At 43.5% G+C, this 19,760-nt stretch overlaps 1 protein-coding gene across 9 annotated transcripts in view; it reads left to right on the top strand.

The window, feature by feature from the left end:
- Window positions 1-19,760, top strand: part of FAM126A (family with sequence similarity 126 member A) — a 97,557-nt gene that overhangs the window by 46,851 nt on the left and 30,946 nt on the right. For all 9 annotated transcript variants that reach the window (XM_030550762.1, XM_030550761.1, XM_030550756.1 and 6 more), the window contains 3 exons: window positions 7,133-7,312; window positions 13,531-13,611; window positions 14,038-14,153. In XM_030550762.1, the coding sequence (XP_030406622.1) occupies window positions 7,133-7,312; window positions 13,531-13,611; window positions 14,038-14,153 (377 nt within the window). The remainder of the gene's footprint in view (window positions 1-7,132; window positions 7,313-13,530; window positions 13,612-14,037; window positions 14,154-19,760) is intronic.

The following is a 19,760-nucleotide window of genomic DNA, read 5'->3' as shown; positions in this document are numbered from 1 at the left end:
GAGAGAGTTGACTCTTCACATCAATATGCGGGAGCTACGGGCCGTTCGCCTAGCATGTCAGACATTCCAACGCCATTTGCACGGCCGTTGTGTTGTGGTATTCACGGACAACACAACGGCCATGTATTACATCAACAATCAGGGCGGGACCCGGTCCTCCCTGCTGTGTCAGGAAGCAATACGTCTGTGGGACTTTTGCATAGCCCACTCTATTCATCTAGTGGCCTCCTTTCTCCCGGGAGTGCGGAACACCCTTGCGGATCACCTGAGCAGATCCTTTCTGTTCCACGAATGGACCATCTGTCCGGACGTCCTCTATGTCATTTTCCAGAGGTGGGGGTTTCCCCAGATAGACCTGTTCGCCTCCAGATCGAACAGGAAATGCCAGGTGTTCTGCTCCCTACAAGGTCGCTCCCCGGGCTCCCTGTCGGACGCGTTCCTCATACCGTGGACGGGTCGTCTTTGCCACGCCTTTCCACCCTTCCCTCTCGTCCATCGAGTCCTGATCAAGGTCCGGAGAGACAAGGCCCGCCTCATCCTGATCGCTCCGGCATGGCCGCGGCAGCCTTGGTACACCATGCCGCTCGATCTGTCCCTGGCGAATCCGATTGCCCTACCTCTTTGGCCGGACCTGATCACGCAGGACTTCGGCAGGATGCGCCATCCGGATCTACAGTCCCTCCATCTGTCTGCATGGCTCCTGGCTGGTTAAGCCAGTCCGAGTTGCGCTGTTCTGATGCAGTACAACAAGTGTTGTTGGGCAGCAGGAAGCCTTCCACGTGTTCAACCTACCTAGCGAAGTGGAAACACTTCTGCTGCTGGTGCAGTCAGCACGGCCACGACCCACTCGCCGTGCCAGTCCCCACCATCATGGACTACGTGTGGTCTCTCAAGCAGCAGGGCTTGGCGATCTCCTCTCTACGCGTCCACCTCGCAGCTATATCCACCTTCCACCCAGGCGAGGCTGGCAAGTCCGTATTTTCTCACCCAATGGTGTCAAGATTTATCAAGGGTCTGGAGCGACTCTACCCTCAGGTCAAACGGCCTACCCCTACTTGGGACCTGAACCTGGTTCTAACCAGGCTAATGGCGCCCCCCTTCGAAGCCTTAGCCACATGCTTGCTGCTGTACCTATCCTGGAAGGTGGCCTTCCTAGTCGCTATTACGTCGGCCCGGCGAGTCTTGGAGCTTCGGGCTCTGACCGTGGACCCTCCATATACGGTGTTCCATAAGGACAAGGTACAGCTGCGACCGCACCCGGCGTTCCTCCCTAAGGTCGTCTCCGCCTTCCATATTAACCAAGACGTCTTCCTGCCAGTCTTTTACCCAAAGCCGCATTCATCCCGAAGAGAGCAACAGCTCCACTCCTTGGATGTCTGAAGGGCTCTCGTGTTCTACATTGAGAGAACTAAACCCTTCCGGCGTTCACCACAATTGTTTGTGGCAGTAGCGGAACGCATGAGAGGCATGGCAATCTCCTCCCAGCGTATCGCATCCTGGGTCATGTCCTGCATCAGGACATGTTACGACTTGGCCAGTGTGCCAATGGGACCCCTTACCGCCCATTCTACCAGGGCTCAGGCTTCCTTGGCCGCGTTTTTGGCTCATGTCCCCATACAAGAAATCTGCCGTGTGGCCACATGGTCTTCTGAACACACCTTTGCATCACACTATGCGCTGGTACAGCAAGCTAGAGACGATGCCGCTTTTGGCGTAGCGGTTTTACAGTCCGCAACGTCTCACTCCGACCCCACCGCCTAGGTAAGACTTGGGAATCACCTAATTGGAATGGATATGAGCAAGCACTCGAAGAAGAAAAGACGGTTACTCACCTTTGTAACTGTTGTTCTTCGAGATGTGTTGCTCATATCCATTCCACACCCACCCTCCTTCCCCACTGTCGGAGTAGCCGGCAAGAAGGAACTGAGGAGCGGGCGGGCCAGCAGGGGTATATATCAGGTGCCATACCGGCGCCACTCCAGGGGGCGACCTGCTGGCCCACCGAGTGTTGCTAGGGTAAAAAGTCTCCGACGAACGTGCACGCGGCGCGCGCACACCTAATTGGAATGGATATGAGCGACACATCTCGAAGAACAACAGTTACAAAGGTGAGTAACCGTCTTTTGGCAGTGATGTAATACCATGCAATTAGTTTTTCAGTCTCACTACTCACAGACCATATAAAGTCTTATAGTTCACATTTCTGTGCTTCAGGACTCAGTCATAGGATTAAAAAGTGAATTGGCAAATTGTATAATTTCAAAGTCAGTTGAATATTAAAGCCTGTGACTGGCTGTGGTGTTTCCATAGTTTTTAATTTAGGTGAGAACATCAGTGATTGACTTAAACAAAAAGTAAAAATATGTATTGGAAGCGTTTGTTTACATTCAGGATTGTGCAGCTTCCTTCTGGTTGATTTACTTTTTAAAATATGACCTTAAGTTTCAATTACCAAAGCTTTTGAATATTGAGCTTGCACTCAAGTGCATAACAATCTCTAAAATTATAGTTTATCGTGTTACTATAAAAGTGGATTAATATGTGGTACTCAGTAGGAGTGGGGTAAAAGAAAAGGACTCTTCAATAAGAATGAAGATCTCAAGCAGCTTGTAATTCGGAAGGAAACTCCTCATTGGACTTCTTGAAAGAAACTAATGGCCAGAGGGAATTAGGAGTCCTGAATCCTAAAAAATAATATGCTTGTAGTTGATAGTGACACAAGGAAAGACAGTGTCACAAACACATCCTTGGGAGTTGGAGAAGTCTTTAGCCATGTCCCTGGATATAATTTGGAATGAGGTATCAGCTCACCTTGACCCTTTTGTTCTGGTTGTTGAACTTGCATCTTAGTCTAGCTTGCAATTGGTGTTTTTAGGGCTGCTCTAATGCAAAGCAGTTCCTTGAGGCAAGAGAGACTGTGTTTAAGTGTGTATGTGCTTCCAGGCAACTTGCATACCAATATGGCAATTTCTTGGCTCTATGCTGTGAGACACAAACATCTTTGTGGTTCATGTAACATTAAAATTTTAGCACTCTGTGGTTCTTTGAGCCAGTCAAACATCCCTGTATACCATCATGCTATCCCTCCCGAGGGTATAAAGCAGGGGTAGGCAACCTAAGGCATGCGTGCCAAAGGCGGCACGTGAGCTGATTTTCAGTGGCACTCACACTGATTGGGTCCTGGCCACCAGTCCAGGGGCTTCTGCATTTTAATTTAATTTTAAATGAAGCTTCTTAAACATTTTAAAAACCTTATTTACTTTACATACCACCATAGTTTAGTTATATATTATAGATTTACAGAAAGAGACCTTCTAAAAACGTTAAAATGTGTTACTGGCACACAAAACCTTAAATTAGAGTGAATAAATTAAGACTCGACACACCACTTCTGAAAGGTTGCCGACCCCTGGTATAAAGAGTGGAGCGTCCTCAACTGTCACAGAGTTCTTTCTTACTGCCTGTGGCAGTGCATTGAAAAAACCTCAGTGTTTTCTTAGATACTGTATTGTCTCTTGATTGTTAAGTAGTTGTTCAGTAGTTCTAGTACGCCTGTCATTGTTTATATGAGCTCCTAGCTGCCACCTCCTGGAGGAGTTAATTGCTGGGTAATCGCCAAGATGGGATCCACATGTACAGATACTCAGAGAACTGTTACTTACATTTCGGTAACCATGATTCTTTGTTCTGTATACATGGATCCCATACCCACTATCTTTCCCTGCAGCTCTTGAATCTTATTGGGATTCTGGGTAGCAAAGGAAATGACTTGCAGTTGAATGCTCTGGCATTTATGCCCTTGGGAGGGATAGCATGAGGTCACGTAGGGAGCATACCCACCCCCAACAGATACTGCTAGCTAAATAAACTCCGATCTCCTGTGCATGGGGTGAATGTGCACAGAGTGGGATCCATGTGTTACAGAACATCTTCAACCACAGTTACTGTAAGATAAGTTCTTTTTTCCTCCATTATTCACCTAACACAATGGGGTTTACCGAGGACTAATGTGCTGGAGAAGAAGACAAGGTTCCCAGGAACTTCAGATAAATATTCTGCTTTCAAATTGATTGGAAATTTGGCCTCATTTTCTAATATCTGATGGTGCTCACCTTACTCTAGATTCTGACAGATCATCTGTACCAGAGGTGATTTGTATTCCGTGTCCAGTGGTGTCCTCTTCCTTGGCTATAGCTCAATGAGGAGAGAAATACTGCCTGGTTCCTCAACAGTCTCTTCTACAAGCACACTGATGTTATAAAGTAGGAAGATCACATGGAAATTAAGTGGTAGAATCAGAAGTAATTTTCAATGGACTGTACACAGTTTACACATATTACAGTTACAGTAACCCTGAATCTCTATCACAGTATTTGACGGAGTTAAAAACATGTTCAATAATACTTAGGCAGCTGACTTATGATGAGACAGAGTTTGTAAGACTTACTTTGTGTGTAATGCAGTGGTGACTTTACTGATGAATTTACTTTCTCAATAGAAATCTAATACCACTCTGTCTCATACCCAGCATTATTTTGGTCCCGTCATTTTCTAGGGTTATAACTTTTGTATTTTTGTGTGTGAATGAATGCCAGCAAAGCTGCAGTAGTGGCCAAATATGGTATAGAATCGGAAGTTAGATGACTTGGAATCCATTTCTGAGAGTCAATCAGATGAACATTTTCAGTTTTGAGTTGTGTGCAACAATGTTAATAGAAGGTCTCTTCCACAGTATCTGGAGTGGTTCACAATGTTGAGTGCCAACCTCAGGGATTGTCATAAAGTAGGGCAGATACCCCAAACTGATGGTGCTGAGTTGGTGAAATCTGTTTATAGAACGTAACAAATGTGAATTCCTGAAGCACTCTGACCATTCTACTACGGAGTCACAGTCAGTCCAGTCTATATTGCAACCCAGGCAAGCTGGACTCGGTGATAAAGAGTTGCTATACTCCCAAAATCACAAAATATTCAGGTTGCTTCCAGTCCCAAGAGACCAGTCACTTATCCCAGGTCAGTTTGTACCTCCGATCTCACACCAAAGACAATGCTTGCAGCCAATCCTATAGTAAACTAATGATTTATTAACTAGGAATGAGAGACTTATTTACAGGTTAAAGCAGGCAACACAGGAGTTACAGTCTGTGGTTCCAAAAGGTGACAGATGCAGTAATCTGTCAGCACTGACTGTCATTTTTGGGCTAACCTAGGTTAGAGCTGTCACCTGGTCTACCAGCATCACAGTCTCCATATTCAACATTTTCCCAAGAGCCCAGCATATTAATAATAATTTCAGAATATTATATGGTTTAGTTACCTGGTTATTATCAGTAGTGAGATTCCTTCGTTCCAACAGAAAACCCAATAAACTTCCATTTTTGTGCATTGGAATTAATCAGTCAAACTATTATGAGTGGTGAGGTTTTCAAAATCACCCATGGGAATTAGGTACTTTGCTTCTATTGACTTTCAGTGGGGATTGGATGCCTAACTCCCTTAAGCTTTTGGAAATCTCATCCTGTAAAACAAAACTGCGGTATGTTGCAGTTTTTTTGTGCATTGCATAATTTGAGTAAATTCATTCTTTCATCTTCAGTAGTTATTTTGTGCTCTGCAGTGGATCTCTTTTTAAAAATGGAGGATTGGAAATTCAGTGCCATTAAAGGAATTGATCCTGCCATGAAGCTTGCATACTGTGTTATGTATTCACTGAAAAATGAAACCTGCTATAATTGCCAGCTTCTGGATATGGAAACGTATCTTTGATTTAAATATTGAAGATTGCAGAAGTGATGCTTGATATGGCAAACAGTTTCAACACTGAATGGAATGGTGGTATAGGAAACATGCAGCTAATTAACACTCACTACTTTTGTTCTGGTCTTAGCCCATGGAAGTAACTGTGCAAAAATCTCCTTTCTGTGGCAGATGACCTTTCCCCATGAGACCATGTTCTGAAGATAGAAAGTGGAATAGTATCATATGCAGTAAAAAGTTGTCAAGTAACTTACAGACAGAATTTACACCACCGGACAAGGAGGACTAGAATGTGTAACAACTTGAGCTCTACACTTCCTTAACACATGGCTATCTAAATCCTAGACTGTTGGGTTGTGCATGTGTAGTGTAGTTTTAATATACTATTGTGCATTGTGTATAGAATTGTGTATTGTTCATTCTGTTGCAGTAAGATACACCAAAGACAAGGTCCCACGAGACCGGGAAAACACTAATGCTCCAAGTATGTGGGTGCTCAGTAACTCAGCAGTATTTGCTCAGGGGTTGTTCTATCCTACAAGAGTTAAGGAATGAGTAACTTGCTCAAATGTGATCATGGCAATTGTCATGTTTTAGTTAAAAGTACTAACTGGAATTGGTTAAAATGAGTTATAAATTGCATGGAGAGTCTCAGTAGTGCAAAGCCTGCTAATTTTGGTGCATCAGGGACCTATTTTCTAATCAGTTTCCTTTAGGATGGATAGGCATCTTTATTTTATAGCCAGGAGAAGAGCCTCTTCTCTCATTACTCGTAGATAAGAGATTCAGAATCTTTTACTTTTTGTGTGTAGGACTCAGCCCTCTTAAAATTTAGTCCCTATCTGTTTCATATGGTGCTAATTTTAATCATTTTGGGGATAGGGGAGGAAATTTTTTGTAGTCTTTTCCTTAGATTATGCAGTAAAGTTGTATATGCTGACTCAGTGAGAATTCTGTACTGTATTCATACTTAGGTTTCTATTGTTTTGAAAGTTTTTACCCATTGTGCTACTACTACTACTCACTGATGAATAGGAAATATTCACCAAGGTCCTCCTTCATCCAACCCCCTTATGGGATTGGAGAGGAACAAAGGAGGAAGGAAAGGAGCCACTGGAATTCTCCTGCAGGTAAAAATATAATCTTCTGTCTTATTCAGTGGGCCAGATTGCAGGGTGAAGGCGGTTATAGGGAAGATTCAACCAGCCTCTATCAGTCGCTTCATAACACATGAAATTAATGTATAATGTGTTAGAAGTTCAGTTACTTCTGCTTTAAAAATTAACATTTTGGCCTCATACTTACTGAGCAGAAAGAGACAATATCTTGTGATCAGGTTTTATTCTATTGACAGTCACATTTTATATTATTCCAGCTGCTAGAGCCAGTTTGCCACCAGCTTTTTGAGTTCTATCGCAGTGGAGAGGAACGACTACTACGATTCACCCTACAGTTTCTGCCAGAATTGATGTGGTGTTACCTGGCAGTCTCAGCCAGCAGAGATCTGCAGAGCAGTGGCTGCATAGAGGCTCTTCTCCTAGGAGTTTACAACTTGGTTTGTATATGCATATAATTATTCAAATACCTAAAATGGTAGTGGGCTTTTTTTGATAGCAGATGAACTCTCATATTGGAGTGGAGAGTAAACAAGCTAAGGTTTCCTTCAAGACAAAAATGAAGAGCCTGTGTGTTTCTATTCTAGGAATCCTATATATGTCGCTTATATGCAGCTGAAAATGCAACTTTATATGTTATCAGCAAGTCCAGTCCTATAATTATAGAAGCTACACCCTCTCCATTTGGCACCCTAGGGCAAAGGCTGCCAGCCTGAAATCCACACTGAAGATGCCTTCTTTAATCTGCTCCCTATCAATTCTCCTTTTGTCATCACATCATTCTCTTCAGTTTTCTGTCTCCCTCCCTCTTTCTTTGAAAGATGTGTCTTGGAATTGCCAGCAGTCTCCTTTTCACACTTTAAACTATCATTGTTGGGATATGCGAAAAGAACCAATTTCCTCACATTCAAATAAAGAACATGGTTAGCCAAATCTTTTTAGCAGGAAGTATTTCAGAGGCGCTGTATTTGAGACAGTTTTTTGTTTCTAAGGATGGTCTGATTGCTTTGGGGAGCTGTGCTGTTGCTCTTAAAAACAAAGGACCTGGAACTTGTCATATTGTTGACACTTGGGGACTTAAATTGATCTCTTTTTATACTGTAAAATTTTATGTGGAGATCTTATTCGTATCTAATATGAGAATAGTAACTTATTTTTCAATGAACAATTCCTATCTCTAACCAAATGGTTTTTTTTTGTTTTTTTTTGCTTGCGTCACACCCAAAACTTGGAGTACATACACTGGTTGCTTCCCTATCCTGTTATTTCTAGTCTTTCTCTGCCTTGCACCGAGTGTGTAGTCTAAAAGCATAGTGTTTTCTCTTTCAGAATTTTCTCCAGTCTAATTTCTTGTACTTTCTAGGAGAGAGACCAGTGCAATGAGGGAGAGGACAGCTTTGTGAAAGGGGGCTTATTTAAAATTCTGATAAATTAGGGGAGGCGAAAAGAAAGAATAGATGTGCCCATTTTGTGGGAAAATAGTGAAACAAGTTCAGCTCAAGAGTTTTTTTCATGCAAACTTCTAGAGAGTTTTGTGCAACTGTCTCTCTAATAGGCTAAATGCATGCACGCGTCTCCAGAGACTTAATTGCAGCTGAAAAGAGGACAACAGTCCTAGACAATCTCCTGCACAGACAGGACCATTGACTCTTGCACTGGGTTTATGCCTGGAACTGTGATTCATTTTGAACTAGCTTCCCTGATAACACAGGCATCCAGGGTGCTCAGAGTATAGCTGGATAACCCCTTGTGTTCTCCTGCTAAGATAAAGTCACTCACTAGCATTTCAGAAAGAAAAACCTGAAGCTGTACCCACTACTATATCTCTTTAGAATAGTCAGTTAAGAGAGGTTTCTCAATTATTAATATAACCCTGTCTGCTATTTCCATCTATCTTCCAGCTGCTTGGTGCAATAAGGATTTGGATAAGGTAGATAAATCTCCAAGAGAGAGTCTCTGCCAAATTTTTTTCCAAGACATTCTGAAATAACACTAACCTACAGATGCTGACTTCTTATTCCTCCCTCTCCCACACAGTTACTCATGGAGCCATAAGTATTGTGTAGTGTTTTAAAAACAAACAGGATATTTCTCTGGATCCTGTGATTCAAAAGATAATTGAAATGAGCTGTTAGACACTTGTTTTTGTCCTTTCAGCTAATTTTTTTAAAGCTTTCAAAAAATGCCAGGAAAAAAGACATGTAGGCTAATGCAAACATTGATGATCCCTATGTATTAAGTGCTCTCATTTCTTCGGAGGGGGGAATGAATCTCTTGAAAACACTTGAAAATTTCCTCACCAAAGGAGTAGTGATGTCAGTCTCCTCAGGTGAGCAATTCTTATTGGCTTCCAACTTAGTTTTATATTTAATTTACAGAATTATCTGTAGTACAGGGAATCATTTTTATTAAAATTCATATAACTAGACCAATTGGTTACCCGTAACCAAGACTTAAAGACCTAGCAGCTAGGTGAATGGATGGCAGAATGTCAGATGAAAGCGTTGACAAATGAAAGGTAATGCATGTGGGAAGGAATGACTTTAATTACTCATACATGTTGACGGGTTTTAAACTAGCTGCAGCTACTCAAGAATGAGATGTGGACATTCATGTGGACATTTAAATGGAAACATCCATTCATGCTTATAGCAGTAGTCCCAAAAAACCTTATTTTTAACACATGCAAAGGATAGGATAGAACATACTGAAACTGTCATCCCTTTTTATACCCTTACAGTGACCAGGTTGACCTATCTCAAGTAAAGCAGAAATAAAAGAGGTCTATTGATGAGTGAAAAAAATGAGAGTTATGAAAAGACTTCCATGTGGGTCAGATTAGAAAAAACTGGCACTGTTTTAATTTAGAGTGAAGACATAAAGGTATAATAAATGGTTTAGGGAAAAGAGAAATCCATGCACTCCTTTTATTATAAAGAAAAAGTATTCTTTTGGTGAAATTGAAAGGCAACAAACTTAAAATTCTAGAAAGGGAGGCATTCATTTTTACATAATGAACCTGTGGAACTTATTGCCACAAGATATCATTGAGAAAAAAACTCAGGAAGTATTGAAAGATTTTGTTTATGTGGATGAGAACATCTAGATAAAATAAACTAGGGGATAATCCCTCATGCTTTACAGCATAAACCCACCACTAGCTGATGGGGCAGGGACTAGGATGAATTTTCCCCTATGGAAATGTTACTCTGTAATTGTCCAGGGTTTCATATACCTTCCTCCGAAGTGTCTGATACTAGTCACTGTCAGGCAAGATCCTGGACAACATTACAATTCCTATTTTCTGAGGCAGTGTTTCCCATACTTGGGACGCTGCTTGTTTAGCGAAAACCCCTTGTAGGCCGGGCCGGTTTGTTTACCTGCTGCACCACTTCCAGCAGCTCCCATTGGCCTGGAGCAGCGAACTGCGGCCATTGGGAGATGCTATCGGCCGAACCTGTGGATGCAGCAGGTAAACAGCCCAGCCCAGCCCACCATGGGCTTTCCCTAAGCAAGTGGCGTCCCAAGTTTGGGAAACACTGTTCTGAGGAAACAAAATGGGTGTTGACTGTTTAACACACTGCAGACAAATGTCTTCAACTGAGGGTTATATGTGAGAGAGAGCAAATTCTTCAAAATGTTTCTCTATCCCAAATCACCTCAGTCTTTCCAAGATTAGCTTAATCTAGCTGCTCTTCTTTCAGGGGCTGATCTCAGCCAAGCCTTTTTATAGCTGGAGAATGGTGCTGTTTGCTTTTAAATTACCAGTCGGTAAGATCTGCATTTCACAATCACGCCTCGAGGCTTCATATAGATGGAATGGGATGTGGGGAGATGATGGATCCCTGTGGGATTGCTACAGATAAGGGTTTTGGTTGTGTAGAGGCAAGTGCATCATCTGTTACACTGAGCAGTGATTTAAGTCCTGGACAATTGCTTACATGCCTTAGAAGTTGAGAGACAGTAAATTCCTTCCTAAAGGAGCTAGTGCACTTGCCTTATTTTGTTAAGAAGTGCATAGATCAGAGTTTTAGTTCATTGTTCAGTTTTCCTGCTGTGCTTCTGGGCCTTTTTCTGGTGTGAATGGGCCCAATTCAGATAGGGAAATTGTGTGGCCAGGCCTGCATCTGTGTGGTACTTGGTATCCTGAAATATTGTCTTAAATGTAGGTGACTTTAGCTGAAAAATAAACTGATATCATCTCACATTGAGAAGAACTAGGTACTGGAGTTGAGTAGAGGCACACGGGGCTTATAAAAGTGATTCAAGGTCCTGAATAGTTCAGTGGTGTATGATTTAGCAACTGCTACTGTGGAAGGCTGATAAGAATTCTTTGCTGCTCCTGTAGTCAAACTGTATCTATTCATGATTATTCCTTTCTGGCTTTGTCTAGCTGTTCTAAATCTCTGGGGCAACAAGGAGGGGATGAATGCTTCAGTGGAGTATCTCAGTGGCTCTGGTAATTTTTTCTCAGACAGGAAGTGTCAATCTAGAAGTGGACAATTGGATAACCATGTCTACCAGCACACATGGAAAAGCTCACTAAAACAGTTTTGGCAACCAAAGGCTCTTGTATATCCTAGCCAGACATTGCACCATAATCAGTTTGGTCATGTAATGCTCTACAGGCAGAGAGAGCACAGCAAAGTACTAGGCATTCTCCCAAATAGTCTGTTCTTCTCTTGTATGTTTTCTTTTATCTCTTTCCCAGACAGTCCTAAGTAGGGTACTTGGAAAAGACAATTTGAGTGGCACTTGTCTGGCAGGAGGTACTTTACTTATTCTGGCCACAGAGACTGGTTCCCGCCCCCACCCCACTCTATCTCTGGGCCAGTTTGACTATGGGAGCCGTAATCATCTGCCTCTTTCTGGAGATGATGATGGGTCCATTGGAAGCTTGTGGAGACCAGACTCCTAGTCAATTACTCTTGCCTCCTGGATAGGGAATGAGGAAATGCCAACAGGTGAAGGATTCATGGTGACATGGAGAATGATGGGGTGTGTAGCTATATTCTGGCCAAAGAACGGTGTACCCGTGAGGTTTCATCTGCTCCAATCTAACCATCTGTCCATCTTAAAATCCAATTCTCCTTAAACTTTCTCTCTGCTCCTATCTTTGGAGATATAAATTCTGATGTTGAAGGGTTCCATTATCTAGAAAATGTTCCATGCTTTAAGCAGCCTTCTATGTCCTGAATTCCATGTTACTGACTGAATCCATAGATATAAAGCTAAAAGTTGGGGTAAATTGTTCATAACTGAAAATATTTTTTTCTAAATATACCATCTATGCAGAATTTTAACTCCTGGATGTTAGCACCTTAACATGAGACTAAAATCCCCTAGCTCCTAGATGTGTTTGACCCTTGAGGAGAGCGGTAGTTGGGGTAGAATGTGAGTCAGGCCTCCCTCTGACTGGCAGTCCCAGATTACTGCTTGCTGAGTATACATCTTGTTGTATCCTGAATGTCCCAGGTCCTTCATTATCATATTGGCTGTGCTATATTTTCTATTACTCTCTCTTTCCTGTGGATTTCAACAGCACTGTTGGGTATCATTTGTTGATTCTGCCCCCACTCGTCCAGTAAGGTTTGCGTCAACGTTTCCCATTTCCGAAGCCTTTGCTTTGAAGTGCTGTGGACCAGTGCTCATTTGTGGCATTGTTAGCACATCTTTTTTGCTCATTCTGTTAATCATGCACTAAGATGCAGGGATAAAATGTCTGTTACTCTGAAAGTCTCATCTTGCAGGAAAGTAATTCCCTTTGAACCCTTGCGTCCATGGATATAGTTTCTATAGGGTCCTTCCCCCTCACCCATGTGTAGATATGTACTAATAAACTTTGGGTTTCTTTTGCAAATGTTCTGAAAGAGAATTTATCAGATAGTGTTAGATCATGTTAGGCTGGAGTTGGATTTAAGACTTAATTAAAAGTGTTTTTTAAATATGCAGTTAGCCATCATTATGCTATGGAGGAGAGGGTTTTATTACCGGGTTTAGACACCTTCAGCCTTTACTCCTCAATAGTTGGAAAGAATAGGTACAGTATAGCTTTTAAAAATAATGGATAATACTGTTAAATCAAAAAATTATATATCTATTTCAAGACAAATATTTTGCAACAGACGCTATAGAAATGTATATTTCTTTTGTACGCTATTAAAAATGTCCAGTATGTATCAATTAACAAATACCAACAAATGTCTTTATTTTAAGTGAATTCAAAAATAGCAAAGAACACTTAGTTTTGGGTAAATATCAAGGCTACGTTAAGCTTCTAGCTGACTATTTGCATTCTAGAGCCAATAATGCAGTGGGTCTCAAACTTTTTTTTACTGGCAACCCCTTTCACATTGCAAGCCTCGGAGTGCAACCCCCCTAATAAATTAAATACACTGTTCAATATATTTAACATCATTATAAATGCTGGAAGCAAGTGGAGTTTGGGATGGAGGTTGACAGCTCGCGATCCCCCATGTAATGACCTCGTGACCCCCTGAGGGATCCCAACCCCCTGTTTGAGAACCCCTGCGATAATGATATTTAATTCAGAGTTTTCCCCTACAATATAACATTTCTTGCATGCTAACTGAGCTCTTCTAATTTTCACAATAAACATTTTAATATTGTAACCCTTGATGTCTTTTGTGTTTTACAGGAAATAGTTGACAAACAGGGGCATAGTAAAGTGCTGAGTTTCACAATTCCATCCTTGTCCAAACCTTCAGTGTATCATGAAGTGAGTGAAATTACTTAAATGCATGGTTGTTACCAGATGGACTGCGTAGCTTCCTCTTATGCTGAGGCCAGTTAAAGAAGGCAATGTGAACAGTTTGTTATACATGATGATGTAATGACACACTTGACTTTTCAAAGCATAGCTTTTGTGGCTATTGTCTTCTAGTGAGGACATTTAAACTTGTTTTTAAAACAATTTTAAGTGCCAACTTTTTCATAGCTTTGTTTCCTAACTTTTTCTACTAATCTCAGGGCAGTTGCTATATTACATAACATAAGAAAGCAGCCAGATAGATTTATGTAGGTTCAAAATGTATGCACAGGTACAACTTTCCATCTTTTTTGTCTGTTTTTTACTCCACTTTGTAATGAGACTTTAACAGGACAAATGTTTGGAATCCTTTATTCAAATACCTGTTTATTTTAGCCTTCCAGCATTGGTTCCATGGCTCTTACGGAGGGAGCTTTATCCCAGCATGGTTTGTCCAGAGTTGTGTACAGTGGACCTCATCCTCAAAGAGAGATGTTAACAGCACAGAACAGGTAAAACTATAGTAAGATCTTGCATGAAAATCCATAAAAATGGTTAAAGTAGCTTCATTATTTTTAGTTTTGTTATCCTGCCATCTTTTTCATCTAATATTGTCTAAGTTTACAGTTGTAGTACATAGGTATCTTGGTAATTTAGAATCTTAGGAATTAGTTGCTAGACATATGGGTTTAAAATACTTTCAGGAGGCATATTTTTAAAATAACATCTTAATCTAGGTTTGCAAATACTACTTGTGTTGCATTTCACAACAAGAAGAGAACGCTGACTTGCAGTTTTACACCATTTAACGGCTTCTGTCTACAGCTTTAATGATATATGTTACTAAGTCACTATGTGATAAAATCAGAAAGAGTAAGGCACAAAATGAGTTACACCTAGCAAGGGACGTAAAAAGGCAATAAGAAGAGATTCTTTAAATACCTTAAGAGAAAGATGAAGTAAAGTTTAGGTCCTCTACTTAGTGGGAAGGAGAGCTAATAACTGATGACATCAAGAAGACTGAGGTATTTATTTTGCTTCAGTCTTCACTAAAAAGGTTACTGGTGACCAGATAGTCAAAAGTTATTATTAACAAGGAGGAAGAAACTCAAACAAAATAGGGAAAGAACATGTTAAAGATTATTTAGATGAATTAGAAGTAGTCATGATGGCAGGGCCTGATGAAATTCATCCTAGGATACTTAAGAAACTAGCTGAAGCAATCTTGGAATTGTTAAGAATTACTTTGCAAACTCATGGAGGACAGGTGAGGTTCCAGAAGTCTAGAGAAGGGCAAACATAGTAACCAATCTTTAAAAAGGGGAGCAAAAAGGATTTACGGAATTATGTTAGTCACTCTGACATTGATACCTGGAAAGATACTGGAACAAATTATGAAGAAATCAGTTAGTAGCCACCTAGAGGAATAATATGGTTGTAAGGAATTAGCATGGATTTGTCATGAACAAGTCATGCCAAACCAATCTAATTTCCTCCTTTAACAAGGTTCCTGGCCTAATGGATGGAGAAAAGCAGTATATTTTTGATTTTTAGTAATTTTTTTTTGACAGTCCCACATGGCATTCTCATAAGAAAACTAGAGCAATTTGGTTTAGATTAAATTACCATAGGTAGGTGCATAAATGGTTGAAAGATTGTACTTTCAATGTACAATTATCAATGGTTTTCTGTCAAACTGGAAGGATGTATCTAGTGAGGTCCTTCAGGGTCAGTCCTGGGTCTGGTACTACCCAATATTTTTGTTAATATTGGAGGGGTGAGTAAATTTCTAAAACATGTAGATGACACCAAGCTAGGAGGGGTTGCAAACACTTTGGAGAACAGGATTAGAATTTAAAAAAAAACAAAAAACCTTTACGAATTGGAGAATTACAGTAGAACCTCAAAGATATGAATGCCAGAGTTCTTCTTCGAGTGCTGTCCCTGTGGGTGCTCCATTGTAGGTGACGGTGCGTCCTGGCGCTGTCTATCGGAGATTTTCGGTAGCAGTGCCTGGTTGGGGCGCACGCACCCAGATGGTATCTCCCGTCTAGTTGGAATCTTCCTGAGTGCGTGCGCCCCACACCCTCCTCAGTTCCTTCTCAACCGTCCTCAGCTGAAGACGGGACTCGGGGCAGTGCTACCTTCTCTTCCCTGATTTCGATAGGAAACAGTAACAAAGAACATAGAAATAATTATTAAGTACTTCCCAGTTGTTTCCCTTGCTTTAGCAGAGTTACATAGTTAGTTACTTAGTTTACCAAAAAAAACCACAAAAAACCAAAACCAACCCTCAGGCTTGTCTCCCACTGAGACACTCTCCTCAGCCATCTCTAATTCATAATGCCAGGAGCTTCAGGTTTCAAAAGATGCATCTCCTGTCAGGACTCCATGCCACGGTCAGATGGCCACTCTTGTGTCAAGTGCCTCGGGGACACCCATATCCCCGCGAAGTGCTTCCATTGTGCAGCCTCAAGTCAAGAGCTCGTCGTGACAGGGATCTGCGCCTCAAGATCATTATGATGGAAAAATCCCTGCAGCCGCTGTCGGAGACGGGAAAGGTAGAACCCGCTCCCACACGCTCCCCAGCCAGATTGGAACCGGTGAGGAGCGTTGCTTCACCCTCCTTGGAGCAGAGGCAAGAAGCTCAGCAGTCTCACAAACGAGACTCTAACGAGTAGGGGGTCTCCGGCGAGATCCCTACCTCCTGTGCTGATAGCACAAAAGACAGCTGCATCAGCCTCTTCTAACGCCTCAGCAACTGCTCTGACAGAGCTTAGAGGCAGGGACCAGACCTCCCGCGTGGGGAAGGCACCTGTTGACTCGATCCCCTCAGCGCCGCAAACGACTGCGATGCGGACAACTCACTCCTCTTTGGCACCAAGAGGGGCTTCAATGCTGGCACCGGAACCTTCCGTGGTGCCGGCAGCGCGTTCAGCACTGACACCCAAAACGGCCACGGTACTCACAGCCTGGTCAGTTTCAGCGCCAAAAGCGGCTGTGGTCCCGCCAGCGGGCTCTGCATCAGCAACAAAAATAGCTGCAGTGCCAACAGTGCGATCAGCCTCTGCACCGAGAAGAGCGTCGGCACCCAGCCACTCTTCTGCCCGCGCACCAGCAGCAGACCCCCTGCAGGGCACCTCTAGGCTCAGCACAGCAGGACACTCTCTGTCACTCTCCTACTAAAGAGCTAGAGCAGAGAGCAGGCTTAGCTCAACCTAGGGAGCAGGAACAACAGCTTCTCACTCAAAGTGACCTTTTAGTGCCACCTGAGCCTCACTTTCCGCTCCTAGATACAGAGGACTCCTTTCTTGACCTGCCACTTTCTCCACCTGAACTGGCTTTCACCGACGGTGACCTTGAGCTACAGCAGCAAGCGGAGTTCTCCCCTCCTGCTTCTCCTCCACAGTTACCTTTACCACCTCAGGTCACGGCTCAAGCTCAGCAGCCTCAGTTTCCCTAGGTTGCCCACCCATGGGCGATGCCTGGGTTCTCCTACCCCATGCCTTGGCCTCAGTGGTACTCGTGGCAGAATCCTCCTACCAATCATCTTCCTTCAGTGCCTCAATCTCCTGCTCCATCCACTTCCAGGGCGCCTGAGTCCCCTCCTCAGCCTGGGAGCTATGCACCATATCCTGACTCGCCTAACCCTAACTCTCCATTAGCCTCAGATGAAGCCATCCTCCCTCCACCTCCACAGACCGTGGACGACTGCAAACAATTTCAAGAACTTTTTAGGAGGGTTGCACTCAGTCAGGATATCCCCTTAGAAGAGGTTCAGGAGACTCAGCACAGACTCCTCAAAATCCTTCAACCGTCTGCGCCCTCAAAAATCGCGCTCCCTATAAACGAAGCACTCATGGAGCCAGCTGACACTCTCTGGCAAACCCCAGCTTCTCTAGTACCAACTTGTAAGAAGATCGAACGTAAATACTACGTTCCTGCAAAGGACGCAGACTCCCTATTTTCTCATCCACCACCGAACTCTCTTGTCATCGATGCAGTTGCACAGCGGACCAAACAGTCACAATATCGACCTACCCCGCAAGACAAGGACCTTAGATGCCTTGATGTCCTGGGCTGCAAGGTTTATACATCCTCGACACTACAGTTCAGGATTGCAAACTATTCTGCTCTCCTCGCCAGCTATGATTTTGATAATTACAATAAGCTTTTCTAAGTTGCCTCATACATCCCAGAGGACAGAAGAGCAGACTTCAAATCAGTCCTGTCTGAGGGACAACTGATCTCCAGAATGGCCCTACAGGCGTCCTTAGACACGGCACACACAGCAGCCCGTACCACTGCAACTGCTGTGGTTATGCGCAGATCCTCATGGCTCTCTGCATCAGGTATTCCTAAAGAGCTCCAGACCAAAGTGGAGGATCTCCCCTTTGATAAGGACAAACTCTTTTCGAAAAAAACTGATGAACTCCTCCACACCATGAAAGATTTGAGAGTGACACTGTGCACCCTGGGCATTCACCCATCTCTTCCCAGGAGACAACGATACCAACCTACCAAAGACCACGCACACATCAGTACGATCGCCCTCAATCCAGACCATACGACACAACTAGGAATCGTGCTAGACCTCCCAAACGCAGACAAAATCAAAATCAAGCCACCACCTTCCATCCACCGGGCAATAAACAACAGTTTTGAAGCTTTGGTCGAGGGTTTGCACGACCACCCCTTGATTCCACCACTTACTTGTCTGTTTGGCCACCGCCTCCAGTATTTCCAACATGCTTGGTAGCGGATTACACAGGACCGCTGGGTCCTCGAAATAGTTCAGACTGGTTACTCTATCCCATTCATATCCTACCCTCCTACCCTTTCCCCTTCCCCGTCCCTCTTCAGGGACCCCTCTCACTAGCAGTTACTTCGCTCAGAAGTGGCACACCTTCTGCAACTAGGCACAGTGGAACCTGTGCCGACGCAACAGCAAGGGACAGGGTTCTACTCCCATTACTTTCTAATGCAGAAGAAAACTGGGGGATGGAGGGCTATACTAGACCTACGCCGACTGAACAAATTTGTGAGGACACAAAGAGTCAAGATGGTCACACTGGGCACAATAATACCTGCATTGGATCAAGGGGACTGGTTCACAACCCTCGACCTGCAAGATGCTTACTTCCATATATCAATACATCCAGCTCACAGATGCTTCCTCCGATTCACAATCGGTCAGGATCCTTTCCAATACAGAGTTCTCCCTTTCGGACTCTCCACAGCTCCAAGAGTTTTTTCCAAGACCCTAGCCGTGGTTGTGGCTCACCTCCGCAAACACGGGGTCACACTTTTCCCCTACCTGGACGATTGCCTCATCGGGGCAACTCCTATGGTGAGACACTTCAAGCCACGCGCTTCGCCATCTCCCTTTTTCACAGCCTAGGCCTCCAAATAAACATCCAAAAATCTACCCTGATACCCACGCAACAGATCGAATTCATTGGAGCTCATCTCGACTCAACCCAGAGCAGGGCCTCGCTCCCATACAACAGATTCCTCACTATCACGCAGCTCATACGTACGCTCTCTGTTCGTCCCAGGATGCAAGCAAGAATCTGCCTACAGCTCCTTGGTCACATGGCAGCTACCACCTTCGTGGTTCAACACACCAAGCTACATATGAGATGCCTCCAAGGCTGGCTCAACTCCAGTTTCAAACCCAGCAGACATCCCTTAGGGATGCTGCTAACTCCTCCACCCCATGTTGTAACTTCCCTACAGTGGTGGACAAGCCCAGAAAACCTCTGCACGGCGGTTTCCTTCCAGCAACGATTCCCAACGCTCATGCTCACCACGGACGCCTCCCTGATTGGTTGGGGAGCACATCTAGGGGAACACAGGGCACAAGGCTGGTGGTCTGCATCAGAGACACGTCTACACATAAATCCCTTAGAGCTCAGAGCAGTGAGGAGAGCATGCCTTCACTTTCTTCCCCTCATAAAGAACAAATACCTGCGAGTCTTAACAGACAACATAGCATGTATGTATTACATAAACAGACAAGGGGGAGCCCAATCACATTCCCTCTGCATGGAAGCCATTCGACTATGGAATTGGTGCATACGACATTGAATACAGATCATTGCTTCCTACCTACCAGG

This window comes from Gopherus evgoodei, chromosome 2 (assembly GCF_007399415.2).
Source record: "Gopherus evgoodei ecotype Sinaloan lineage chromosome 2, rGopEvg1_v1.p, whole genome shotgun sequence".
NCBI lineage: Eukaryota > Metazoa > Chordata > Testudines > Testudinidae > Gopherus > Gopherus evgoodei.
The sequence above is the reverse complement of the archived record's forward strand: the minus strand, read 5'-3'. Positions and strand labels throughout refer to the sequence as shown.